At 46.2% G+C, this 21555-nt stretch overlaps 12 protein-coding genes across 16 annotated transcripts; 6 read left to right on the top strand and 6 right to left on the bottom strand.

Annotated features, from left to right (window-relative positions):
- Positions 1 to 999: 999 nt before the first annotated feature.
- TERG_05872 (uncharacterized protein) lies at positions 1000 to 1971 on the bottom strand (the record flags this gene model as incomplete). The annotated part of the gene is made up of 1 exon (XM_003233956.2): positions 1000 to 1971. One exon carries the CDS (start codon positions 1969 to 1971, stop codon positions 1000 to 1002), a length of 972 nt encoding a protein of 323 aa, XP_003234004.2.
- Positions 1972 to 2440: 469 nt separating this feature from the next.
- TERG_12348 (uncharacterized protein) lies at positions 2441 to 2789 on the top strand (the record flags this gene model as incomplete). The annotated part of the gene is made up of 2 exons (XM_047751315.1): positions 2441 to 2666; positions 2722 to 2789. 2 exons carry the CDS (start codon positions 2441 to 2443, stop codon positions 2787 to 2789), a joined length of 294 nt encoding a protein of 97 aa, XP_047606717.1.
- A 401-nt stretch (positions 2790 to 3190) lies between these two features.
- On the top strand, positions 3191 to 4108 carry TERG_12347 (uncharacterized protein; the record flags this gene model as incomplete). The annotated part of the gene is made up of 1 exon (XM_003233955.2): positions 3191 to 4108. One exon carries the CDS (start codon positions 3191 to 3193, stop codon positions 4106 to 4108), a length of 918 nt encoding a protein of 305 aa, XP_003234003.2.
- Positions 4109 to 4563: 455 nt separating this feature from the next.
- On the bottom strand, positions 4564 to 6043 carry TERG_12346 (uncharacterized protein; the record flags this gene model as incomplete). The annotated part of the gene is made up of 2 exons (XM_047751314.1): positions 4564 to 5544; positions 5600 to 6043. The coding sequence occupies 2 exons, from the start codon at positions 6041 to 6043 to the stop codon at positions 4564 to 4566; spliced, it is 1425 nt and encodes a 474-aa protein (XP_047606716.1).
- A 25-nt stretch (positions 6044 to 6068) lies between these two features.
- Positions 6069 to 7052, bottom strand: TERG_12345 (uncharacterized protein; the record flags this gene model as incomplete). Its single annotated transcript, XM_047751313.1, has 1 exon — positions 6069 to 7052. One exon carries the CDS (start codon positions 7050 to 7052, stop codon positions 6069 to 6071), a length of 984 nt encoding a protein of 327 aa, XP_047606715.1.
- Positions 7053 to 7211: 159 nt separating this feature from the next.
- On the bottom strand, positions 7212 to 8362 carry TERG_12344 (uncharacterized protein; the record flags this gene model as incomplete). Its single annotated transcript, XM_003233954.2, has 2 exons — positions 7212 to 7859; positions 7916 to 8362. The coding sequence occupies 2 exons, from the start codon at positions 8360 to 8362 to the stop codon at positions 7212 to 7214; spliced, it is 1095 nt and encodes a 364-aa protein (XP_003234002.2).
- Positions 8363 to 8806: 444 nt separating this feature from the next.
- TERG_08877 (uncharacterized protein) lies at positions 8807 to 10387 on the top strand (the record flags this gene model as incomplete). Its single annotated transcript, XM_003233953.1, has 2 exons — positions 8807 to 8867; positions 8922 to 10387. The coding sequence occupies 2 exons, from the start codon at positions 8807 to 8809 to the stop codon at positions 10385 to 10387; spliced, it is 1527 nt and encodes a 508-aa protein (XP_003234001.1).
- A 358-nt stretch (positions 10388 to 10745) lies between these two features.
- Positions 10746 to 13784, top strand: TERG_08876 (isoleucine-tRNA ligase; the record flags this gene model as incomplete). Its single annotated transcript, XM_003233952.1, has 1 exon — positions 10746 to 13784. The coding sequence occupies one exon, from the start codon at positions 10746 to 10748 to the stop codon at positions 13782 to 13784; it is 3039 nt and encodes a 1012-aa protein (XP_003234000.1).
- A 784-nt stretch (positions 13785 to 14568) lies between these two features.
- TERG_05868 (uncharacterized protein) lies at positions 14569 to 15678 on the top strand (the record flags this gene model as incomplete). The annotated part of the gene is made up of 5 exons (XM_003233951.1): positions 14569 to 14669; positions 14730 to 14796; positions 14852 to 15336; positions 15398 to 15532; positions 15597 to 15678. The coding sequence occupies 5 exons, from the start codon at positions 14569 to 14571 to the stop codon at positions 15676 to 15678; spliced, it is 870 nt and encodes a 289-aa protein (XP_003233999.1).
- Positions 15679 to 16257: 579 nt separating this feature from the next.
- On the bottom strand, positions 16258 to 16998 carry TERG_05867 (uncharacterized protein; the record flags this gene model as incomplete). Its single annotated transcript, XM_047748513.1, has 1 exon — positions 16258 to 16998. One exon carries the CDS (start codon positions 16996 to 16998, stop codon positions 16258 to 16260), a length of 741 nt encoding a protein of 246 aa, XP_047604496.1.
- Positions 16999 to 18907: 1909 nt separating this feature from the next.
- TERG_05866 (40S ribosomal protein S2) lies at positions 18908 to 19922 on the bottom strand (the record flags this gene model as incomplete). Its single annotated transcript, XM_003233949.1, has 3 exons — positions 18908 to 19165; positions 19236 to 19493; positions 19668 to 19922. The coding sequence occupies 3 exons, from the start codon at positions 19920 to 19922 to the stop codon at positions 18908 to 18910; spliced, it is 771 nt and encodes a 256-aa protein (XP_003233997.1).
- Positions 19923 to 20256: 334 nt separating this feature from the next.
- Positions 20257 to 21465, top strand: TERG_05865 (uncharacterized protein). 5 transcript variants are annotated; one of them, XM_003233948.2, is made up of 5 exons: positions 20257 to 20434; positions 20528 to 20582; positions 20644 to 20749; positions 20830 to 21135; positions 21214 to 21465. In XM_003233948.2, the coding sequence occupies exons 1-5, from the start codon at positions 20424 to 20426 to the stop codon at positions 21267 to 21269; spliced, it is 534 nt and encodes a 177-aa protein (XP_003233996.1). In that variant the 5' UTR covers positions 20257 to 20423; the 3' UTR covers positions 21270 to 21465. The 5 variants fall into 5 exon arrangements, with proteins under 5 accessions (XP_003233996.1, XP_047604495.1, XP_047606714.1 ...); XM_047748512.1 differs by having other exon boundaries at positions 20830 to 21465; XM_047750047.1 differs by having other exon boundaries at positions 20257 to 20582.
- The last annotated feature ends 90 nt before the right edge of the window (positions 21466 to 21555 follow it).

Below are 21555 nucleotides of genomic sequence, written 5' to 3'. Positions count from 1 at the left end.
CTGTATAACGGCACGATGAGGGCAATAGCATCCTGCGACGTCCACTTCTTGATTTCTCCGAGGTTGGTGGTAAGACAGGTTTCATCAACCACACAGTGGAACACCTTTCGGCCAACAGACATGATGGCTGTAAAGGCGAATCTCTATGAGTTAGAGTTCCCGATAGGTTGCCGGAGGTGATGATTGCTTGACTAGGGGTTGTTAAACGAGGACCATGCGGAGAGGTAAAGTGGAGGCTATACCGATGGATTGTAAGGCGATTTTTATCTCTGCGAATGATTCAAGCACATTAGTGCCAGTTATAAGGTCGATGTTAAATGGTCTAATGAGTGATAGAGGCGAGGTCAGTAACCCATGTTGCACAATATATATATGGCTGAGCAGAACGCAGCGCTTTGACGGGGACTTTCCATCAACTTACAGGAATAGTTGAGGACAGGGTAGAGAGCGAATTCAAGCATCTTTAACCAGCTAGGCATATATGCAGCGCTGGACGAAGCTGCGGCTTTCTGTGAATGCGACAAAAGACTGCTTCCACCGTTGATGAAGAACACAGCCTGGAGCGAGAAATGATTCAACATGAAGTCGAGAACTTGCGAAAAGATATTGAGGGGACAGCATGACTAAGCGGTCCTTTCCGCTTGCTAATATTAAAAATAACGGGGGCAAAATGTAAATTAAGGCGAGAAAAGTGAAATACGTAATAGATACAAAGCGAGGAGACACAATCGCTTTATCATCAAAGTTGTCATAAGACCTTTGGGGTACTGAGCTCATGTATTTCCTTTCAGATGCGCAACGTAAATCTGGCAAACTGCCTCCTAATTCAAGAAAAGAGGGGGGATAAATTGTGACAGATTTTTGGTCAGGCGTACCACCAGCCAATTCGAATTGTTAGATCTTCCGGATGAGGCCGCTCTCTTCTGTCACTCTCGACGCCCACTCACTAGATGACGTTAGATCAAGGCAGGGGTGCGCAGTAAGGGGGGACAAGTCAACTTACGTCCAACTTCCGTCATACACTCGTCTGTTTTCCTGGGGAATGTAATTCGCCCGTTCCAATGCAAGATCAATAACGGCTGCCGTAACTCCAGACCCACAAGTGGTGATTACCGGCCGATTTCGATCAACTCCCTTTGACTCGAACAATTGCCGTAACTCGTCAGGAGAGCGCAGAGTTTTCGTCTCTGGGTCAAGGTATTCTCCAAGTGGTATACACTGTGATCCCGGCATATGACCTGAGGAAAGCCCAGCTCTGGGCTCCTTGTCTGTTCCCGCCCATCGACCAGCAGGCCGGGCGTCTAAGATCTGGACCGCATCGGAACCTTCTTTTCCGTAATCTTGCCCCATCTCCTTCATCTCTTCAAAGAGGACCACTCTGTTCGGATGGTATTCGTCCACTACGTAGTCTGATGGCTCGTTGGGAGTCACTTCGCCTTCCTCGACAGGGTACCCTTCCCTAACCCACATTCTGAAATTGTTCAAAACATGCACATTTGGGTGTCCAAATACTCTGAGGGTCCATCCAACACGAGGAGCACTGAGTATCCCTTGTTCTTCCGTATCGTATACTACCACTCGATCATCACGACGAATTCCCATTGATTGCATGGCTTCAGCAAATTTCTCCTTTGACGGAAGCATATGAGGATAAGGGGAACTGGTATCTTTCACAACATCAATGTCGAAAAAGCGTGCATTAGGGATTCTTCTCTTCTTAAATGTCATGAGCCCGGTGCGGCCCTCTGGATCATTCGGCATGAACCAAGAGGCACATAGTGGAATAACTCGAGGGGAAGAAGATATTTTTGTTGGCACATTCTCCTTTAAGGCCTCATGGAGCTCCTTTGGCGTAACTACATAGGACTGGAGCGACATACCCCGTTGCTGAGAGGTATTCGCTGCTAATGTAGACCTAGAGAAGGAGGCACGCTGTGAGAAACGAGCGAGCCGAAGGATCGTGGTAGTCATTTCTAAGTAGCCTGTCGGGGAACTCCTTAGGTATTGCTGTGCTCTTACATAACGATGGTCCTGAGAAGGTGTTCTTTTGCGAATTAGTACTGTTCAATCCGGCGATGATGTAGTAGTTCGATCTGAAATCCAAGTCTGATGCGGGTCGTGGAGATAAAGTTGGCTGGGCAACTGGGCCAGTCACGGGACAACTCTAAATCAGAAAAATATGGCCCTGACATGGCATAACACGGACAACTTTACTTCTTCCATGACATGTTCTTCGTTCCACGATACGCCTTACGTCAGACGGGCTGCAGTGGAAGATGTGACAGGGCCAGAAAGAGTTTGAGGCTTTCATGGAATAATCCGCTAATACGGGTGAGGGAGTTCAACCGCCAGAACTAAGATTGCAACCTTATCAGAATCAACCACCCTGGTCTACCCTGTCAACTCGTCAGTCTTTGACTAGCCCACAAATTTCGCAGCAATGAAAGTATCTATAAAGCAATGGAATGCTGTGGCTACATGGCGCTGGGACATGCCGGAAGATGATGTCTGTGGCATATGTCGAGTCCAGTTTGATGGCACTTGTCCTACATGCAAATATCCTGGAGACGAATGCACGCTACGTGAGTTTAAACGTTTGGCCTCCTATAATGAAGATTCTAACGTAGATTATAGTAATCGGCAAATGTGGGCACTCTTTCCATATGGTGAGATCCGAATTGAACCTGCATTAGCACTGGCTATTTTTAACTTATTGACTAGCATTGCCTCCTAACATGGATTCAACAAGATTCGGCCAAGGGTCTATGCCCTATGTGTCGGCAGAGTAGGTTATACATTACTTCTCATCCAAGATACAGTGACTGACAAGGTTGCTCTAGAATTTGAATGGAAGCAAAATGAATAGTGTTCAGGTAACTACGAGGAGTTGGGCGTATAACTAGCTTACGGGATTCAAACAGGCGGGATACCCTTTTTCTTGCTATTCGTCACATATTTATATAAAATAGATTATTATTAGTAGTATTTCTGCTTCTATAGAGTGTCTATTCAACTCCTCCACTCAACGATGATATTTTCCTATTCATCCACCCTTGTCACGTGGCTGATTTTCTCGATTAGGTAATTTCAAGCCATCCAACCCCAGCTCTTACGTCTCACTCCCACGGTTAATAAACAGAAATAAAAGAGACCACGAATAGGATAAGCGATGTAGCTCTTGAAGCGCAAAATGTCTTTTCCTGAGGATGCCGTTTCACCTACGACGTTACCCCCTAGAGTTGCCGGTTTATCCCTCTCTCCTACAGAACTTGATACCAGCGGCCAACCACCCCCCAGAAGCAGCCATGGGATGGTACAAGATGAGGCAGTTGAAGACGACAGTGGACATGTCTCCCAAAATGAAGCAGTTGAAGATATCTCTGCACTAACTCATCCTCCATTGAAGCCCCTTTTTACGGTTATAGGGGATACAACTTCGTCAGAATACTTCCACCCAACAGTGCACTACATATTTTCTGATGATGATACAAGCCTCATAACCGAAGCAGCTCTTCGATCTCTAGAGTCGAATAACCAAAGAAAAACATCATGGAGCACAGACTCCATCTCCCAGAAAGAAAAGAAGAAAGGAAAATCCGTCCCGAAAACTAAAGCCGCATCGGAACAATTCATCATTCTGGACATGGAACCCACATATACAAATTATACCAGGGCTGCTGGCAGTGCAGCAAAAACCACTGATGCCCAAGAAACATCCGTCCACCCTAAACCTGCTCCTCAAGTCTTTCAAGACTTCAAGGTAACATCCGCTCATAGCTTATCGCCTTCCTGGCAAGTGATAAATACATCGCTATCTCCGGCTCCGAATTTTGATTCGACTTCCAACAATCCTGCTTCGACAGATCGCGATAGTAACACGGTACTTATGATTGAAGGAACTTCTGGGTTCGCTTCTGACAGTACTACCGTACGACAGCAGGCTCAGCAGACGCAAACTCTGGAAGAAATGATGGATCAGTTTGCCAAACGTATGGAGGAGTTGAAGAAGGTCGTCGAAGCAAGTGGAGAACACTCGTTTTCCCAGTTGGTAACACATGCAGAAAACCAAGAAGGTTATGCTCAACCGGAAGAACAGGATCAAAGCTGAAATCTGGATTTTACTTCAAGCAAACCTTCGATTGTCTACCGTTCAATTACCATTGGAGCATCGTTGATGTGATCATATTGGATCTTACTTTATATGGGTCATCTTGGGAATTACATTGCTTTGGGATGATGAAATTTGCCCGAGGACTTTTTCCGAGTATATTGGAATATCATGTATGAATACGCTTGCAGATTTTCAACTTATGAGAAGAATTCTTTATTCCAAAACCAATTAAAGTGCCCGCCACTTATAACGTTATGTATATATTAGCCCTATGTCCCGAATAGGGCTATCCATGTACAAGTTAGGTACGGCTATCCCTAATACGCCTTGCCGTCAAAGCCCCGCCGGGCCGTCCATCTAACTCCTAAAAAAGCATTCGATATGTAGTCAACTCACCCTCTAAAACTAAACAGAAAAAAAAAAAATCGCTTTCTAGTATAAAAGGCGTAAACTCAATGGTGTGGGCCACTCCTCACTCTTCTTGCATTGATCCTTGATCCTGCGTTGAGAGTAGAGATGGGAGTATTTTCTCGCCCACCTCCGACGCCATTTGTTGTTCCCCTGGCATTTCGACGTGTCATCCGTTTCGTTGGAATCTTCGTCTCGCCAGTTAAATTTGATGCAGCGGCGACGGAAGACGAAAGGTGCCGCTTTAGAGGCGGAGGCTCCGTTTCCTTACAACTTTCGACACTAGGTCCTGTTTCAGCAGTCGCCGGTTCGATGTTCGGTTTGTTCATCACATTGACATCAACTTCTCTCAGCTTCGACGGTGATAGTTGACCGGATTCCTCGAATGTGTCGACTTGCGGAGGCTTTTCATATTCAATATTATTATCTGAGTCATGATATACCATCGACTTCGTTGGTGATGTGGGAGGCTCATGCTGTAATGGCGGAGAGTCTAACGGTGTGCACGAAGGAGATGGTGAGGCTGATGGATCGCATGGAGACCCTAGGTTTCCAAGTATAGTGGAATGTGATTCCGTCCGCGGGAGTGTTGCTTCATATTTGTATGTCTTCTTCTCGGGGGTAGTTCCAGTTGGCACGTATTCTGCCATAGATGTTGCCTGGACCTCTGATTGAAGATCAGATAGTGGCTGTTTAACCTCGGATATAGCAGTTTTCACTAAGGCTCCAAGAGACTTATTTTCAGATAGCATCGCCAATTGGAAGGCTGCCTCCCGCTTCTCAAATCCATCCAATTGTTGAAGCTGCTGGTGATACCCACCTCTAACCCTTTGTCCCAGTTTGTTGGCGATATCATTGCTTGCTTCGCAGTGCAGATTGTTTTGAGACCTGGCTCTCCTGAAAAAATCATCAAGGGCTTCCATCTGAACAGCTATATCCTTCTTTTGTTCATCAACAATATGAACTGTTTGTTCATGAACTGTGTTTGTAGTTTCATGTATCGAAGTGTTTCGCGAAATGAAAAGCTAGGGCTATGTTAGTGAAAACAGAGAAGATAAGAGACTGGAAGGAGAAACTTACGTCTAGATGATCTTTCATCCTGGATTTCAATTCCGATTCTGATTTGAGCACTTTCTCAAGCAGTTCGTCCTCCTTTTTATCCCAATTATCCAAAGTTTCGAGGTATTTATCATGGGAGTGCTGAAGTGTTTTTCCTGATTTCTGTACTTCAGTCTTGATGCAATCGATTTTGCCTTTGAGGCGAGCTGCTTGTCGATCACTTGACTCATTTAAGAGGTTCTGGATCTGTGAAGCTAGCACAGAACGTTCCTCATCTGCTGCACGTCGTTCCTCTTCGAGAGTTAATTCCAATCTAGAAGCTGCCTTCTCGTTGGCCTTTTTAGCCTCCTCGTTAGCCTTCCGCAGCTGTGCACGAAGGTCATCAATTTCTTCTTTTTGAGAGTGAAGATGGTCCACAATTGACTTGAACAAATCGGTAAAATCGACGGTTAATAGGTTATACATGGAGCGTAACTAGTTTGGTTAGCCATTACTTCTGTTTCTTATGGTGTGCAAAACCTACCTCGGAATCGAATTGCTGAAGTTCCTGTATCACTTCCCCAGAGATCCTCGCCGCTGCAGAAGAAAGTCCATTCAATCCTTCCCCAACTTTACCTTGCACATCTTCCCTCAATGTCTTTATTTCCTCCAGAACTTCATTCATAGTATCTCGATTCTTGTAATTTTGACTTCTGGAGTCTTCTTCAAATTTTGAAAGAGAGGTCTCTGTTTCCGTAAAAAGTGCACGACTCTTTTTCAGGGCCTCTAGTTCACCTCTTACAAAGGCCTCCACCCGAGCAGTAAGCCCTTTAATGAGAGTCGAATGCTGGGAATGAAGTAGCGTCATCCTGCCATCAACTGATTTTGTGACGTCCAGAACCCTGGCAGTGCAATCTTCCCAGGCATTCTTATTCTGTTTGTGCAGAACTGACCGCCTCCTAAGCTTAGAATGCAACCCAGAAACGTCTGTTACAGATTGGTCAATAACCGAGAGTAGGTTCGAGCCGATATCATGGAGTTTCCGTTCGGTCACTTGATGCGCCCGGCGCAACAATGTCTCTTCTTCTAGGTCCTTCTGAGCCTTACTCAAAATCAATTCGGTCTGTTCTAGAAGAGATTTTGTCTGGTCTAACGTTGACCGTGTTGACTCATTCTTCTTTTTCATCTCGTTGAAGTTGCTAGTCAAAGCGAGGTATTCTTGAACTTTAGTTTTCAAGTTGATCTCCATTGTCTCGATCTTCGCCCGTTGTTCTTCACTAAGAATGCGGCGAGATTCGCTTTCCACAGTCATTTCCTCGTAGTTTTCAGCCGAAAGGTAAACCCCATTTCTCTGTCTCGTCGCTATTAGATCACTTCGCAATTTCTCAATCTCAGTTGTGAATTCTCGCAGTAGCGCTTTTTTGGAAATTGAGGAATTGATCTGAGGCTTATTTCGAATATTCTTTGCCCGAAAAGCGTAGTCTAACGTAGACATGGTTTCTTCCAGGTTGCAGCGGGCAGAAGATATTGTTGCAATTATGCACGTTTTCGTACGGCCTCCCAGGGAGTCTTGAAGCAAACGTGTGAGTTTAGATTCTCTATATTGTGTAAGTAGACCGCTGACTAAATTGTATCCAGAAAGGTGAAAGAGAGCTTACCGATAGGGTATATGAGGGCTTTTGTCAACCAAAGCATTTATAACTCGTCCAAGTGTAAGCAAGCTCTTGTTTATCGACCCAGCTTCAGTAGCTCTCTTGTTTTCAGCGCCACTACGTCGAATGTCTTCACTCCCGGCAAGATCAACGAGATTTAGTTTTCCGCTGCATATATATTCCTCACCCTTGTCCGAAATCCGCTTGAGGAAGGTGGTAATGGTAAAAATACTATGACTTCGTGAACTGAGGTCATTGCACTTTGTTGAAGCGACCTGTCGCCGATGACTGCCCTCCTGGAGCAGTTTAATCCCGGCAGATGCAGAGTTGATATATGTTTCGCCCACTCCTTGGATCATGGTACCATTGTGGCCCTTCTTCATGCCTTCTTCGTATATTTTCAGCTTGACATTATCTTCGGACGAAAGAAGATCCCTGAGGTCCTCATTGTACAGTTCGATAAAGGAGCATTTGACAGAACTATCAACGCCTTCGATCTTTTGAAATAGAGCATGAAGAATGCGCGGTATTATACCAGCACTGTCCGATAGCAATCCAAGAGTCTCTGTCATATCGCCTGACATGGTATACGTTTTCCCGGTACCAGTTTGGCCATATGCGAATATGGTACAATTGTATCCGGAGAGCATCTAGATAGTGGGATTAGTAATTTAGTGCCACTGGTAAAGGTAAATGGCAAGTGTACCTCATTTAATATCGGGGTAACGACATCCTCGAATATTATAGCTTGATCGGCGGCTGGAGAAAAGACCTTATCGAATTGGTACTCTTTATTTCCCAGCGCATTGGGACCCATAGACACTTCCACAGTTGTCCCTTTCACTCCTTCAGTAGATATAACAACGCCGCTATTCTCCTTGATCTCCCTATCACTCCTGCCCCTGCAGCGGACAATGACCCGGATATTTGTGTCCCCAGGAACATTCTGTTCAAAATCACGCTCCTTTCGTTTGTTGCCAGCATTTTCAGTAGGGGAATTCAGAGCTCGTGTCGCACTGGGTGTCTGTGTCCGCGAGGATATTTTCGGGGTCTCTACTCGTTCAGGGGCAATAGAAGCTCGTGGTCTGGTTGAACCTCGCAATGCTGGCTTTTTCAGCTCCCGTGTGGGTTGAGGCCTGGTGCCCCCGGCCATCTCCAGAAAAACTGTACGTTATTAGCAATAATGAAGCAAAAAGCGCCCTTCATATGCGTCGCGAGGCTACCGTCTCCAGACGAACCAAAAAAAATCCTATCAAGAATAAACCCTGCAAAGATAAAAAAGATGCTGGTAGGTTCTCTCCTACAGAAACGCAGTTTTTAATCCAAAAAGGGAAAAAGTAAACAAACCAACGGTGGCCTGAGCTTTATGATTACATAATTTTCAATGACATGTGATAAGATCACGTGTCGCCTCTACGCCTCCAAGGTTCAGGCGTATGACCTCATTGAATGACCGTCAACGCTCCGCCCAAATATATCAAACCTTTCTACCCTCAGTTGCCGATGAGATAAATATTCCTAGCCTAGCATGCGTCTCGTGTTATCCGGACGAAACACTTATCGGTGCTGATGATTCTACTTGCGATACTTCACCATCATGGCTACCTCTCGAGATAGCCCCGCGCCTGTCTTGCCTGGCCGAGCCCTTGGATTCCTCAGTACGTTATTATCCAGTCACTGTGCTGTCTAAGCCCTAGCTGATGTACCTGTAGCTCTTGGGGCATCACTGCACCACGTCGTCACCCGTCTTAAGTCTCTTCCCGAGATATACAAGGCATTAGAACTAGTCTATGACATCGCCAAACCTCTCCAGGAGCCTGTCATACTGCAACTTCCAGAGAACGGTTTGCGACTTCGTTTTGACGGGCCTGACCAACGCCTGCGACTGATTGAAGTTTTGGATTTCAGCAAGATCCCCCTCGTCTACAAAACCCATGAGGTAGTAAAGCCATCAAAATCACCTTCTGATCCACCAGGATTTGGTCCTGGGTTTCGTCACATATACAACAGATTGTTTGGACCAACTTATCCCGGAGAGTACACCCCTCCTGTTGCGGGAGAAACCCATGGGACCTATGTCTTATCATACCCTGGAGTTGCATTCTCATTCTCTCTACTCCATAGCGCATGGACAGAAAAGCAGGATTTTGTCTCACTGATGTCTTCCTCTGCTGCATCCGCTGCCTTGTCTATGGCTATATTTCAGGGATCATCATGGTCGGATGGGCAAAGCAACTTGTTTACCCGTCAACCCCAATATCCGCGATCGAGCGCACTAATGGGCAAGAACAAGGAGTCTGTTGCGGATGAGGTCGAACTTGTCAAAGTTCATGAGGGCGGGCATATCGAGCTTATCAGGCGATCAAGCAACCCCTTTTGGATCATTCTCGGTGAAACAACTCCTCAAGATCTTATCACAGAATTAGGGCCCCCAGATGCCATATATCGAAAAAGTGACAGCCGTATTCTAATCCACGGTGAAGGAGAGAAGAATGTAGCTGGAACGACTAATGGCGGAGGCAACTTACCTACTCCACCCACTGATCCCTCAGATATCGATCCACAATTTGATAGCGCCTTGACTGATGAATCGGAAGAGGATTCAGGCGCAGCAACAAATAATGAATCTGCATTACCTAGTGACTGTTTCTATAATTATTTCAGCCATGGCTTCGACATCTTAGTTGCCCCATCTACATCTGGTCGCCGCTCGCCAGGGTCACCCACAAGAGAATTATATGCGACGGGGGGTACACCAGAACTTGTCACATCGAAAATTATACTACATGGCAATGTCCCAGGCTCATACCCTTTCAACCGGCATAGGCGCTGCAGGTGGATGCTACCTTTTGGTTCCAACAAGGAGGCAATCACATCTGAAACACCATATGGAGAAATTTCCCCAATACTTAAGGAACGATGGCGAGGCAGTTATGCTAGCCCTGCAGAAGAAGCTTCCTTCCAGAGGGGTATGGTGCTCAATCGCGGCTGGGGTGAGACTCCGGGAAGTAGCATCGAATTTTTGGGCAGTTGGGAAGATAACCCATCCAATAAAAACAAAACAGATCATAACTCAGAAATACCTAGTTCATTGGGTAATACCGAACTGTACGGATTCCCGGGTCTACTTTTTGAAGTTCTCAAGAATGGCTCTGTCAATTGTTTGACTGTGTATTAACATGTTGCGATTTGTGAATTTCTTTCATACGGTACATATCTAGGTAAGGATTGGGCTGGGCAGGCGTTTGAATACTTTGCTTGCATGAGATATTTTAAGACAGATATCCCTCTTGATATATTTGAAGACATACAGAAATACTTACACCAAATATATTTCCATACTATTAAGTTTCTTGTGATATTGCAATGCCGTAATTTTACAAGAAGGTACGATATTGGTAATTAGTAACGCTCGTTTATTGGTTAGAGCTTAATCATACTGTATTAGCAAATACATACAACTTTTTTCTCCCATCGGCTTTTCAACACGAACAATTGAAACTCCAACAGCGAGAAGAAATGCAAACAAGAAGAGCATGCCGGAGCTGTCGCGATCCCTCGCGCGATCTTGGTCATCGACGCTAAAGCTTCCGAAATCCACATTCCCTCCTCGGATAGCTTTGGCTGACCAGTCGAAATATCTCAAACGATGCAGCGATGACCTCTACAGCTGGCAGCAACGCAACCGGCCTGCAACAGCTACTTTCACACTCCACGATGGGCCGCCATACGCTAACGGTGAACTACACATTGGACATGCGCTAAACAAGATATTGAAGGATATAATCTGTCGCGTGCAATTGGCAAGAGGAAAACGAGTTCATTATGTACCTGGCTGGGATTGTCATGGTCTCCCAATTGAGCTGAAGGCACTTCAAGGTCAAAAGGAATTGGGCGACTTGAGGTCGGCTGGGAGAGATGGAGCTGCGCAGATTCGGTCAGCTGCTCGACAACTTGCAGAAAAGACTGTCTCCCAGCAGATGGAGGGATTCCGGAACTGGGCAATCATGGGAGATTGGGAAAATGCATATACTACGATGAATAAAGACTTCGAACGTAGGCAATTGGCCGTATTTCTGGAAATGGTTGAAAAGGGGCTCATCTACCGGAGATACAAGCCGGTTTACTGGTCTCCCTCGTCTGGTACGGCGCTTGCTGAAGCTGAGTTAGAGTACAAGGAAGATCATATATCAACTGCGGCTCTGGTTAAGTTCGTTCTGGATAATCTACCATCTCAGATCCTGGAACACCCTTTGCTTGCGGGGAGTGATATTTCCGCTGTTATATGGACAACAACACCTTGGACGCTGCCTGCAAACGCGGCATTGGCGGTTAACCCTGATTTTGAATATACCATCGTGGATTCGACTCGCCATGGAAAACTCCTCGTGGCACAGTCTAGGCTGCAATACCTCCAAGAGCTACTTGAAGATGATTTCACTGTCGTTATACCGGCTATTATGGGCTCTGAATTGCTAAATTCGACCTACCGTTCCCACTTCAAAGGGCCCGAGTCTGAAAAACAACGGATCATAGCTGCAGACTTTGTGACAGCAGATGCCGGTTCCGGAATTGTTCATTGCGCTCCAGGCCACGGTATGGAGGATTACGAAGCTTGTCTCGCTCTCGGAATTCCAGCATATGCTCCTGTAGATGGGGAAGGCCGCTTTACCCAATCTGCTATGCCAACAAAGCCTGACCTTCTAACTGGCAAAGAAGTCCTAGGGGATGGAAACCATGCTGTCATCAAATACTTGTCGGAAACGGGAATTCTCATTCACAAGCATGATTACAAGCACAAATACCCCTATGATTGGCGTTCAAAGCTCCCTGTCATAATTCGTGCCACAGAACAATGGTTTGCAGATGTTGGTGATATTCGTGGCGAAGCCATTCAAGCTCTGCAATCTGTCCAATTTATCCCGCCAAGTGGGAAGTCGAGACTGGAGACTTTCGTCAGAAATAGAAGTGAATGGTGTATATCCCGCCAGAGAGCATGGGGAGTCCCTATACCGGCATTATACCACCGCACCACTGGAGAAGCTATACTCAGTAAAGAGAGTGTGTCTCATATCATGAAAATGATCGAAGAACGTGGTATAGATGCTTGGTGGACTGACGATGAGTTCGACCAGGCGTGGCTCCCCGCCTCGCTCCGTGATTCGAGCCCACCGCAATATAAACGCGGAACAGATACAATGGATGTATGGTTCGATAGTGGCACCAGCTGGGCTCAGCTTAAAGATGATTCCCCTGAAAATTCGCCAGCAGATGTATATCTTGAGGGAAGCGATCAACACCGTGGCTGGTTCCAATCCAGTTTGTTGACTTATATTTCCCATCAGCTTGCCGAAGGGAGTAAATCTTCGTTTAAGGCCCCTTTCAAGACCCTTATTACACATGGGTTTACTCTCGATCAGTATGGTCGTAAGATGAGCAAATCGATCGGGAATACCATACAGCCTGACGAAATCATGGGTGGTACACTTCTCCCTCCACTAAAGCCCAAAAAGATCAAAGGAAAAGGCCCAAAGCCAAATCCAGATGTTCCGGTATACGACGCCCTCGGTCCTGATGCCCTTCGACTATGGGCTGCTGGGAGTGACTACACGAAAGATGTGGTTATTGGTCAACAGGTACTCAAAGCAGTCAATATCAGTCTTCATAAATTTCGTGTCACTTTTAAGCTGCTTCTCGGTGCGCTTCAAGATTTCGACCCAAGGAATGAAGTTCCGTACGAGTCACTACATGCGATTGACAAGATTGCTTTGGTACAACTTCACAATCTCGTCAAGTCAAGCCAGGAAGCGGTCGACAAAATGGAGTTCTTCAAAGCTGTGACCGCAATGAACAAATGGGCCAACCTAGAATTCTCAGCATTCTATATCGAAGCCATCAAAGATCGGTTATATGCGGATTCAGAGTCTGGAATGAGTCGACGAGCTGCACAGACCACCTTGTTCCATATATACACGCACATTCAAAGCCTTCTTGGCCCAATAGTCCCTTTGCTGGTTGAAGAGACTTGGGAACACACCCCTGGAAACATTAAAGGATGTTTGAAACATCCGTTCCAGCGGACTATTAAATCGCCAGACAGCAAGTGGAAGAATAATCTTTTAGAAGATGAATATTCCGCTATGGTTGCCGCCAATTCTGCAATCAAGGCTATGCAGGAAACTGCTCGGTCTAAAAAGCAAATGGGGTCCTCTTTGCAATCATTTGTGCATCTTGTTCTACCCGAAGGGTTTGAAATATCAGAGCAGTTACAATCTGAGCTCCCCGATTTCTTTGTCGTATCCTCCGTCACTATAGGTTCAGAGTGTGATTCCGTTCTAAATGAGATTACACAGGCCGAATGGAGCTACAATTCTGAGTTCAAGCTACCAAAAGATCAAATCGGGAAAGCATGGGTGTATACGCCAACTCAGGCCAAATGCCTTCGTTGCTGGCGTTACGCAGTCCAGCCTACAGAAACCGGGTCAAAGGGCGAAGAGGACCTTTGCCATCGCTGTGAAGAGGTTGTGCATGAGATAGATCAACAGTGTGATACGGGTTCAAGCACTTCCAATTAAACCTCCCCTCACTATAGCCTTTTTTGAGCGTGTAACATAGATCATCTAGATCCTGCTATTTTTTCCCGTCCATCTTTGTGTATGTTATGTGTATTATAACTAACTTTGCAATGCCATGCTGATTTTATAGGTCGTAATCGGCCAGTTATACCATCTTACGCAGCCTCAAAAAAACAGGTAATGATATTGGGTCCAGTCGAATGATTTTAACGTCATAGGCTGCATGCGAGCTTGGATGTTAAAATAAATAATAACCTTGTTCCTTCGTTCGTCCTTGGCTAGAGATGCAGCTTACACAGAGTTCGTCGGCTGCAGAATCCCTGTCCGACGGTAACTACAAGCTATCTTGCGTTCCAGGCGTAGGCCCAACGAACTGCACGTCAGAAACGACAGGCCAGTGCTACCTGGATGACCTGGCAGCATCCTTCCTAATCTCCAAACTCTCCTCAAGGCGTCTTTCGAGCCCGATTGGACCACTCGTATGTGGCAAGGCATGAATGACGGCGATGAAGTCATCTCTTGTTTCTCGAACTCTCATTTTTACTTCCATGGAGGCAACTGCCTTGATTATCTGGTAACGCGGGGAAACCCATTTATATAGGGGTAGATGCTGCTTGTTGCTAATTATTGCATACTTCCCTATACTACATCCGTGCTTGCAGGTATAGTTGTCAGGAGCATACGGAAATTTCATACCACGAACCTGGCCGACGCACTACTTCACCTCAACTCTCAAAGAGATAACTAAACAACTATCAGATTAACGGTTGCTATATAAGACGCCATGCACACAATGGGGGATATCGGTGTTCCTCCTATCAGCCCTATCCCGGGTCGAAATCTGATCATGGAGGAATCATCAGGGGTTGGGCGACGATGCTTATGGTAAGCTCTATCTCCATAAAGGCAGATATCAAGATATTCTTTGTCTGACTTGTCTTTTAGGGTCGTTGCCATTCTGATGCTTATTTCATCCCTGGTTTTCTACGTTCTGGCTGGCAGAGTCCCTACAGTAAGGCTGCAATTGTATGGCGGCTAGAAAAGACATTTGCTAATACGTCCTCTAGCAAAAACGCCTGTTTCACAGCTTGGTTTCACTCGTTACTACTATATCATTCCTCTCATACTTTGCAATGGCTATGGGATACGGAGTATCGTATAAGCATTCTACCTACCACAAACACCACAAACACTCGCCGGATACTATCCAGGAGGCCTGCCGTGAGGTGTACTGGATTCGATACGTCAACTGGATGTTGACCGTGCCGCTGATTCTCACCTGTCTCTCGTTTTTGTCTGGGGTAAACGGGGCCAGCCTGTTGGTATCAATCTCTGGAGCTCTTATCATGTTTGTAGCTGCTCTCAGCAGCTCCTTCATGGACAAACACTATCAATGGGCCTGGTTCGTAATCTCTTGTTTGGGATACCTGACAATTGTGTACCAAACCGGCTTCCAAGGCCGTAGAGCCTCTCTCGCAAAAGATCAACAGGCCCGCAATTTCTATACTTCCATTGCAAGCTTCTCTCTGGCAGTGTTGCTCGTCTATCCAGTGTAAGTTCATACCTACTTTATCTTGAAATAATTTTTTAAAGATAACTAATGAGGCACGCAGCATTTGGGCTATCTCCAATAATGCTCGAAAGATGAGCATTGATGCAGAGATAATCGTTTTTGCTATCCTTGACATATTGCTTCAAGGTGTCTTTGGATATTGGCTTATCGCCTCTTATAACACAATAAGATCCATGTAAGCAGTTTATGCAGACACAAATACATGGGGGTTATGGTTGCTAATTTGGTTGTTTATCTAGCTCGGTCACCTTGGATGGTTTCTGGGCCAATGGCGTTAACAGCGAAGGCAATATCCGGGTAGGAGAAAATGAGAACGTATGATGTCCTGCAGGTGTGACAACAAAAACATCTTAAGGAGCCGGATGGTGCTATAGCCACTTATTTACTAAGATGATACCATCGAATTTCAGACCCCCAGTTTGTAGCCGGCAATCTTTCTGCTCACTTTATAATACCCTCCATCATTGTGGCAGTACAAAAGTTATGAACCAGGCCATTTTTGTTCATTGTTAATTCCAATTTGGGCTCTCGGCTGTCTGCTGCAATTTTAAATCAATTAATATCCTGTGTCTTCTCGATTTTTTACTATGATCGTGTACTTCAGAATATGGAATACCGCTCGATAGCAGTCATATCATATCAAACTATTTACCAGCGAACTAAACAGTTATCGGCGTAAGTCATCAAACTCCACACTCCCTCCTAATACTGTCATCAATTTAAAATATTTAGACCAGTCCAGTGATAATGTAAAAGAGAGTAAAGAGAAGAAGGAAGATCGTTGATATCAATCTAGGCCCTGTATGACGTCATCACGAGCAGGTATCATCACGTGACTACTTTAATTGGACTCCAGGGGCCAAGCTGGGACGGAGGAAGGACTTTGCTTGGCGAACCAGCTCACTTCTTGCTGGCTCTCGGGAAGCCTTTGACGCGGAATGCAGGACGACGGTTAAGGCCGTCGTCATTGTCCGAGAAGCACTCAGGTGCCTTCTCGATGGCTGCATTTTCTTTGCCGATACTTGCCTTTCGCCATTCGCTGACCTTCTCGTTGGCGAGCTTGGTCTCGTCAGCTTTGTCGACTGGATTCTTCCCTTTCTTGGGAATATCAACGAGTCTGGCCTGAGTTGGCCCCTTGTTCTTCCTCTTCGGAATATCGATGAGTTTAACCTCTCCAGGTTTGACATGTCGAACCTGCATGGCATATTCAGCCACGGTATTTGACCAGGATACGACGACTCGGTCTGAAATGAAGCGTGGGATAGCAAATCCAGCGTCGACGCAGTCATTCTTGAAGTTGATTACGCGGAGGCGATGTGGATTGAACCACATGAAGAATGGGTCGGCATCCACGACGAAGCCAGTGAGGGTTAGCTTAACAATTGGTAAACGGTCGAGCGTACATCCCATTGCCAGAGCTCTGATCTTTGCCTCTCCAATGGATTCTTTGTCTAGATATTCACCAACTCCAGCACGTCTGTGCAATTCTCCTTCACCGGACTCTCCACTTTGGTGTAGAAAGTGCAAGTTAGCATGATTATCGTTATTCGGGAGGAAGTTTGAATCCTTACTAGTATACCCCAGGCATCTCATCGGCAGTGCGGTAGGACCAATTCCCCTTGATAGATGGCCAATCAGCATTGAAAGTGCGTCGAATACAAGGCTCCAAGGCCATCTCAAGCTCGAGTTCTTCAATGGCAGGGTTAAGCCACACGGTCTGCCAAATGTACTTTTGATAAGACTGTGACATTCCAGTCAACTTGAGTTTTCGGAGGTTTCTGAAGTTGCAAAGTGAAACAAGCTCTTCGACTGGCATGATATCTGGGCGAAATGGGTTGTCGAAGGGACTGTTCTTCTTAGTTGGCCAGAACAAGTCCAACGCGAGAACTCCGCAGTTTAGGTCAAGAGCCTGCCATGCAGAACCTCCACGGAATGAGATCATGGGCTTGTCAAAGCCGTCCATGGAATCATCGTCTTCAAATGGCTCTTCGAGCGTGTCTTCGTATTCCTTCATATTGTTCTGTTTGCCTCCAAACGTGGAGCGTAAGAGCGTGATGTTGCTACTAAAAGATAGTCTAGAATCTGATCTGGCTGCGGTTCCCTTCTTCGCGGTATTTGATGGGCCGGTTTTGAAGAAACGGGATATTGATGCCAGAGACTCGGACTTGGTGAGGCCAAATGGAAGACAAGTGATATCACCAACACTGGATCTTCGTTTCTGGAAAGACGCCCCTGCTTTCGGGTGATTTGGGGGATGAAACGACGCGGAAGATGTGATCTTTCGATATCCTGGACCTGGTGGCTTCCTTGGGACTGGATAGGATTTTGTTAACTTGGCTCAAGGTCTTCAATGCTGGTAGAAGACAAATATGCTGAAAGGAAGGTAGAAAAAGGCTAAATATTCACTGGCTCACCTGCTATCACCTGTTTGTGATTGTTTTCATCACTGTCTTCATCCTGGATGATAGGACGACGGCATCCTCGGCAACACACCATGGTTACTAGCTGTGATATACCTTTTGATACCTTTGCGGTAGAAGCTCAGGCAGGCTACTATGACAGATATAGTATATTAACCTAGTTTGTTGATTGATATAGGCAAGAAAGAGGGCTTTTTGGATGGTGTGAGAGAAGTCTTATCAAACAAGCAATCCGTAGGGTTTACTTTTCTTGTGGTGTTTTTGAAAAAATATAAAGGAGACTGGTTTGTGTGCTATGAGAGCCGCTAAATGTGTTGTTATTATTGTTGCTGTTGTTACTAGCCTGAAAGACCTAGGTACATCTAGACAGGAAGGGATATGTACTTGCATGACAGTTTACCATCTTGAGTCAGACAGGGGCGAGCTAGAGTGCTCGAGATGAAGGATATAGGCAGTAACAACATCTTCAGGATACTAGCAGTATGTTTTTGGGGGCAGATTGAATATATATATGCTTCCTTGTATTCTCTATCCACCTCCCTAATGTACCTACAGCCTGTCACGTATCTGCTATCGATATCAAATAGACTACATTATCTCTCTTTCTTTATTCTCCGGAGTACAATCATGGGGCTTCTTCTCTCGAGACATGAAACCAAACTACAAGTGCCTGAGAGTCATGGCTGCAGATACGCTGGGTCGGCTCTCAGCCTGGATGCTCCGGTCTGTTGGAATTACTTCTTTGTCAGACATGCACTCTGACTATACCTGCGTGGCCCTATGGAGCTCAGCGTAATATTTTCTGGGTCGTCCTATGAAATCATGACGTAGATGCATGGTTTGCATTATCCTATCGATTTACTTACTCGCTATCGATGCGGTTCCATGACAACCGATACGTGCCTAGTGGTGGTGTCTCGTTCAAGATAGATCCAAAACTGGTATGAAATCCCTACGGATCAAGATGTAATATGACTTAGTATCCTAGGAAAGGCAATTGACGGAAAAGAACATAAATCTGTCGGATGGAAATCATTATTTCATTTAGCTCCTGACAAGCTGGGAAGGAATTTTATCCGCTAACTAAAATAGACAAAGGGAGAAAGAAAGAAAGTCCTATTTGTTCTTTTTTAGTATCTCTTTCCTTCCCGTAGAACATCACCAAACTCCTCGAGAGGGCTTCGGTTGAGCTTGGTCTCCTTCCACAGGTTAGGAGTCAAGTAACCGTATGAGTTACCGACAGCAACGAAGGTGGCCTTGAGAGTGTTCTCAAGGGTCTTGGTGGAGCCGGAGGAGGATGTGTAAATATCACCGACACCGGCCAACTGGAGGAATCGCTTAACAGCTGGGGAGGCAACGAGACCAGTACCACGTGGAGCAGGAATCAACTAGAGGGTTATCCAATTAGTCGAGAACGTCCTTTGCCGTTGTGTAAAGGATGAGATAGAAAAGACATACTCTGACGGAAACGGAACCGCACTTTCCGCTGGTCTTGGTTGGGAGAGAGTGAGGTTCACCAAGGTTTGAACCCCAGTAACCCCGACGGACTGGGAGAACGCTGAGCTTGGCGATTATGATGGCGGCACGGATAGCAGTAGCGACTTCCTTGGAAGTCTTGATTCCGAGACCGACGTGGCCCTCGGAGTCTCCAATGACAACAATGGCCTTGAAACGGGTTCGCTGACCGGCACGAGTCTGCTTCTGGACAGGCTTGATCTAGATCCCACGAAAAATGACCCTCATTAGCAACAATTGTAACACAGTCGCATAGAACAACTCAAAAACACTCAAAAACGCTAAGCGCATTATAATTCCATCACTCGTCCTCCTCCGAATGCTTGCCGTATGCAATTTCGAGGAAAGAAAATAAAAACGACGGTATGTCCGTACCTTCATGACCTCGTCCTTGAGCTTTGGAAGGAAGAAATCAACGATCTGGTATTCCTTGATGGGCAAACTGTGGAGGTAGATCTGTTCGATGCTGTTGATCTTGCCGGCCTTAACGAGACGACCGAGCTTGGTGACGGGCTGCCATTCCTTCTCCTCGCTCTTAGCACCACGACGTCCGCGACGTCCACCACGGCCACGGCCACGGTCTCCTCCACGCGAGCCAAAGCCACCGCGTCCTCGAGCAGCGTCAGCCATAATTGCTGGTATCGGAATCGATGGTGTTGTAGGATATGGGAGAGAATTAGGGAGGACCGGAGGACTTTGAGGTCGTTGTCGATGTTTGCGCTTGTCGAACGTCTTCGTCGCTCCAACTCGCTTTTCGATGTTCAACTTTCTTCTTTCGCCAGAAAACGCGATGTGGTGCATTACATAAGCCACCTCTAAGCGAGTGACCGGCGAACCCTCAAGCCAAGCCCTAAGCCCTACCTCGGCGCCCAAACAGGAGATCCCTTGGTCGTGGCGCTAAGCGCTTAAAGTGCGTCGGCTTTGCGGCAGATCAAGGTTTTGATCGCGCGATTTGAAGCCGGGCGGAAGAAGCTCCACCAGGTCAGCAGGACGAGAGGATGAGCAGAGATTGAGCCCTGCGATGGCGCGTCTTCTTCATCATTGTTTAGACCAGCTATATAAGCCTGAGGAGCCTATGAAGCTGGCTGTCTCACACCCGACGCTCCCAAGGATAAGGCAGGGAAACTCATAATGCTGCGGTGGTGAGTTCGCTGGGCCTTCGGGTCATCGGAGATATATCTTTCTCCTTCCCCTTGATAACTTTAGGATTCGTTCTTCTCATCATCTCTACGCAGGTATCAAGCAAAGCTGGCTGCTCGCCCATTGCTTACACAGAGCGTCGGTAGTGCTGTGAGTTTCCAACATGACGCTTCCTTCTCAAGTTTGCAGTTTGCTAATTGATGGCCTCTAGGTACTCTTTGGAACCGGAGATGTCCTAGCCCAACAGCTCGTCGATAGAGTCGGAATTGAGAAGCATGATTTCGCGCGTACTAGTCGAATGGTTCTCTACGGAGGAGGTATGCCACCCAGGACTACGTTCAAACCCTACAATGCGAGATCCAAGAGGCTGATAGTCACTCGTGCTTTGAAAATATAGCAATCTTCGGACCTGGCGCCACGACTTGGTACAAGTTCATGCAACGAAGCATAGTTCTTAAAAACCCCAAGCTTACATTAGTTGCTAGAGTGTGTGCAGATCAGACCCTGTTCACTCCTACGCATCTGACCTGCTTCCTATCCTCCATGGCGATCCTCGAAGGAAATGACCCATTGGAAAGGCTGCGAACCAGTTTTGGCACTGCCTACAAGACCAATCTCATGCTCTGGCCATGGGTACAGGCAGCCAACTTCACATTCGTGCCTTTGGAGCATCGAGTTCTTGTCGTCAACCTCGTTAGTCTTGGTACGTGTTTTGTTCCATGCGGCGAGCCTCCCCGCGAATACAGTACTTCTTTGCTAATTCTTGACTACCAACCTCTAGGCTGGAACTGCATTCTCAGTCTCATAAACAGTAAGGGTGAAAAGGATAGCGCCTAATCTGTTTCCCTGTTGTCGTGAATTCTTGTTGCGCTTTTTCTCGTTCTAAGCATAGCGATCCTTCTCCCCTCTCTTGCTTTTTCTTAACGTTACAAAGTGGCCACAGACCGGTCCTGCCACTTCGGCAGATTTATAGCATAGAATAGTTTGGAAGATTATATTTGTATTAATATACCACCTTCGTTTAGACGATAAATCTTGCTCCTGCAGTCACTTTCAACTCATCCGTAACTTGAGTACCCTATGAAAAGGGAGGGTTTGGTGCAAACAGTGCAAACTTCAAACC

Source organism: Trichophyton rubrum, assembly GCF_000151425.1.
Source record: "Trichophyton rubrum CBS 118892 genomic scaffold supercont2.6, whole genome shotgun sequence".
NCBI lineage: Eukaryota > Fungi > Ascomycota > Eurotiomycetes > Onygenales > Arthrodermataceae > Trichophyton > Trichophyton rubrum.
The sequence above is the reverse complement of the archived record's forward strand: the minus strand, read 5'-3'. Positions and strand labels throughout refer to the sequence as shown.

Bases quoted from the DNA above. Each gene is read 5' to 3' on its own strand.
- TERG_05865 (XM_047748512.1), top strand. The intron at 20,583-20,643 runs GTGAGTTTCCAA...GATGGCCTCTAG, and splicing joins CACAGAGCGTCGGTAGTGCT to GTACTCTTTGGAACCGGAGA. The intron at 20,750-20,829 runs GTATGCCACCCA...TTGAAAATATAG, and splicing joins AATGGTTCTCTACGGAGGAG to CAATCTTCGGACCTGGCGCC.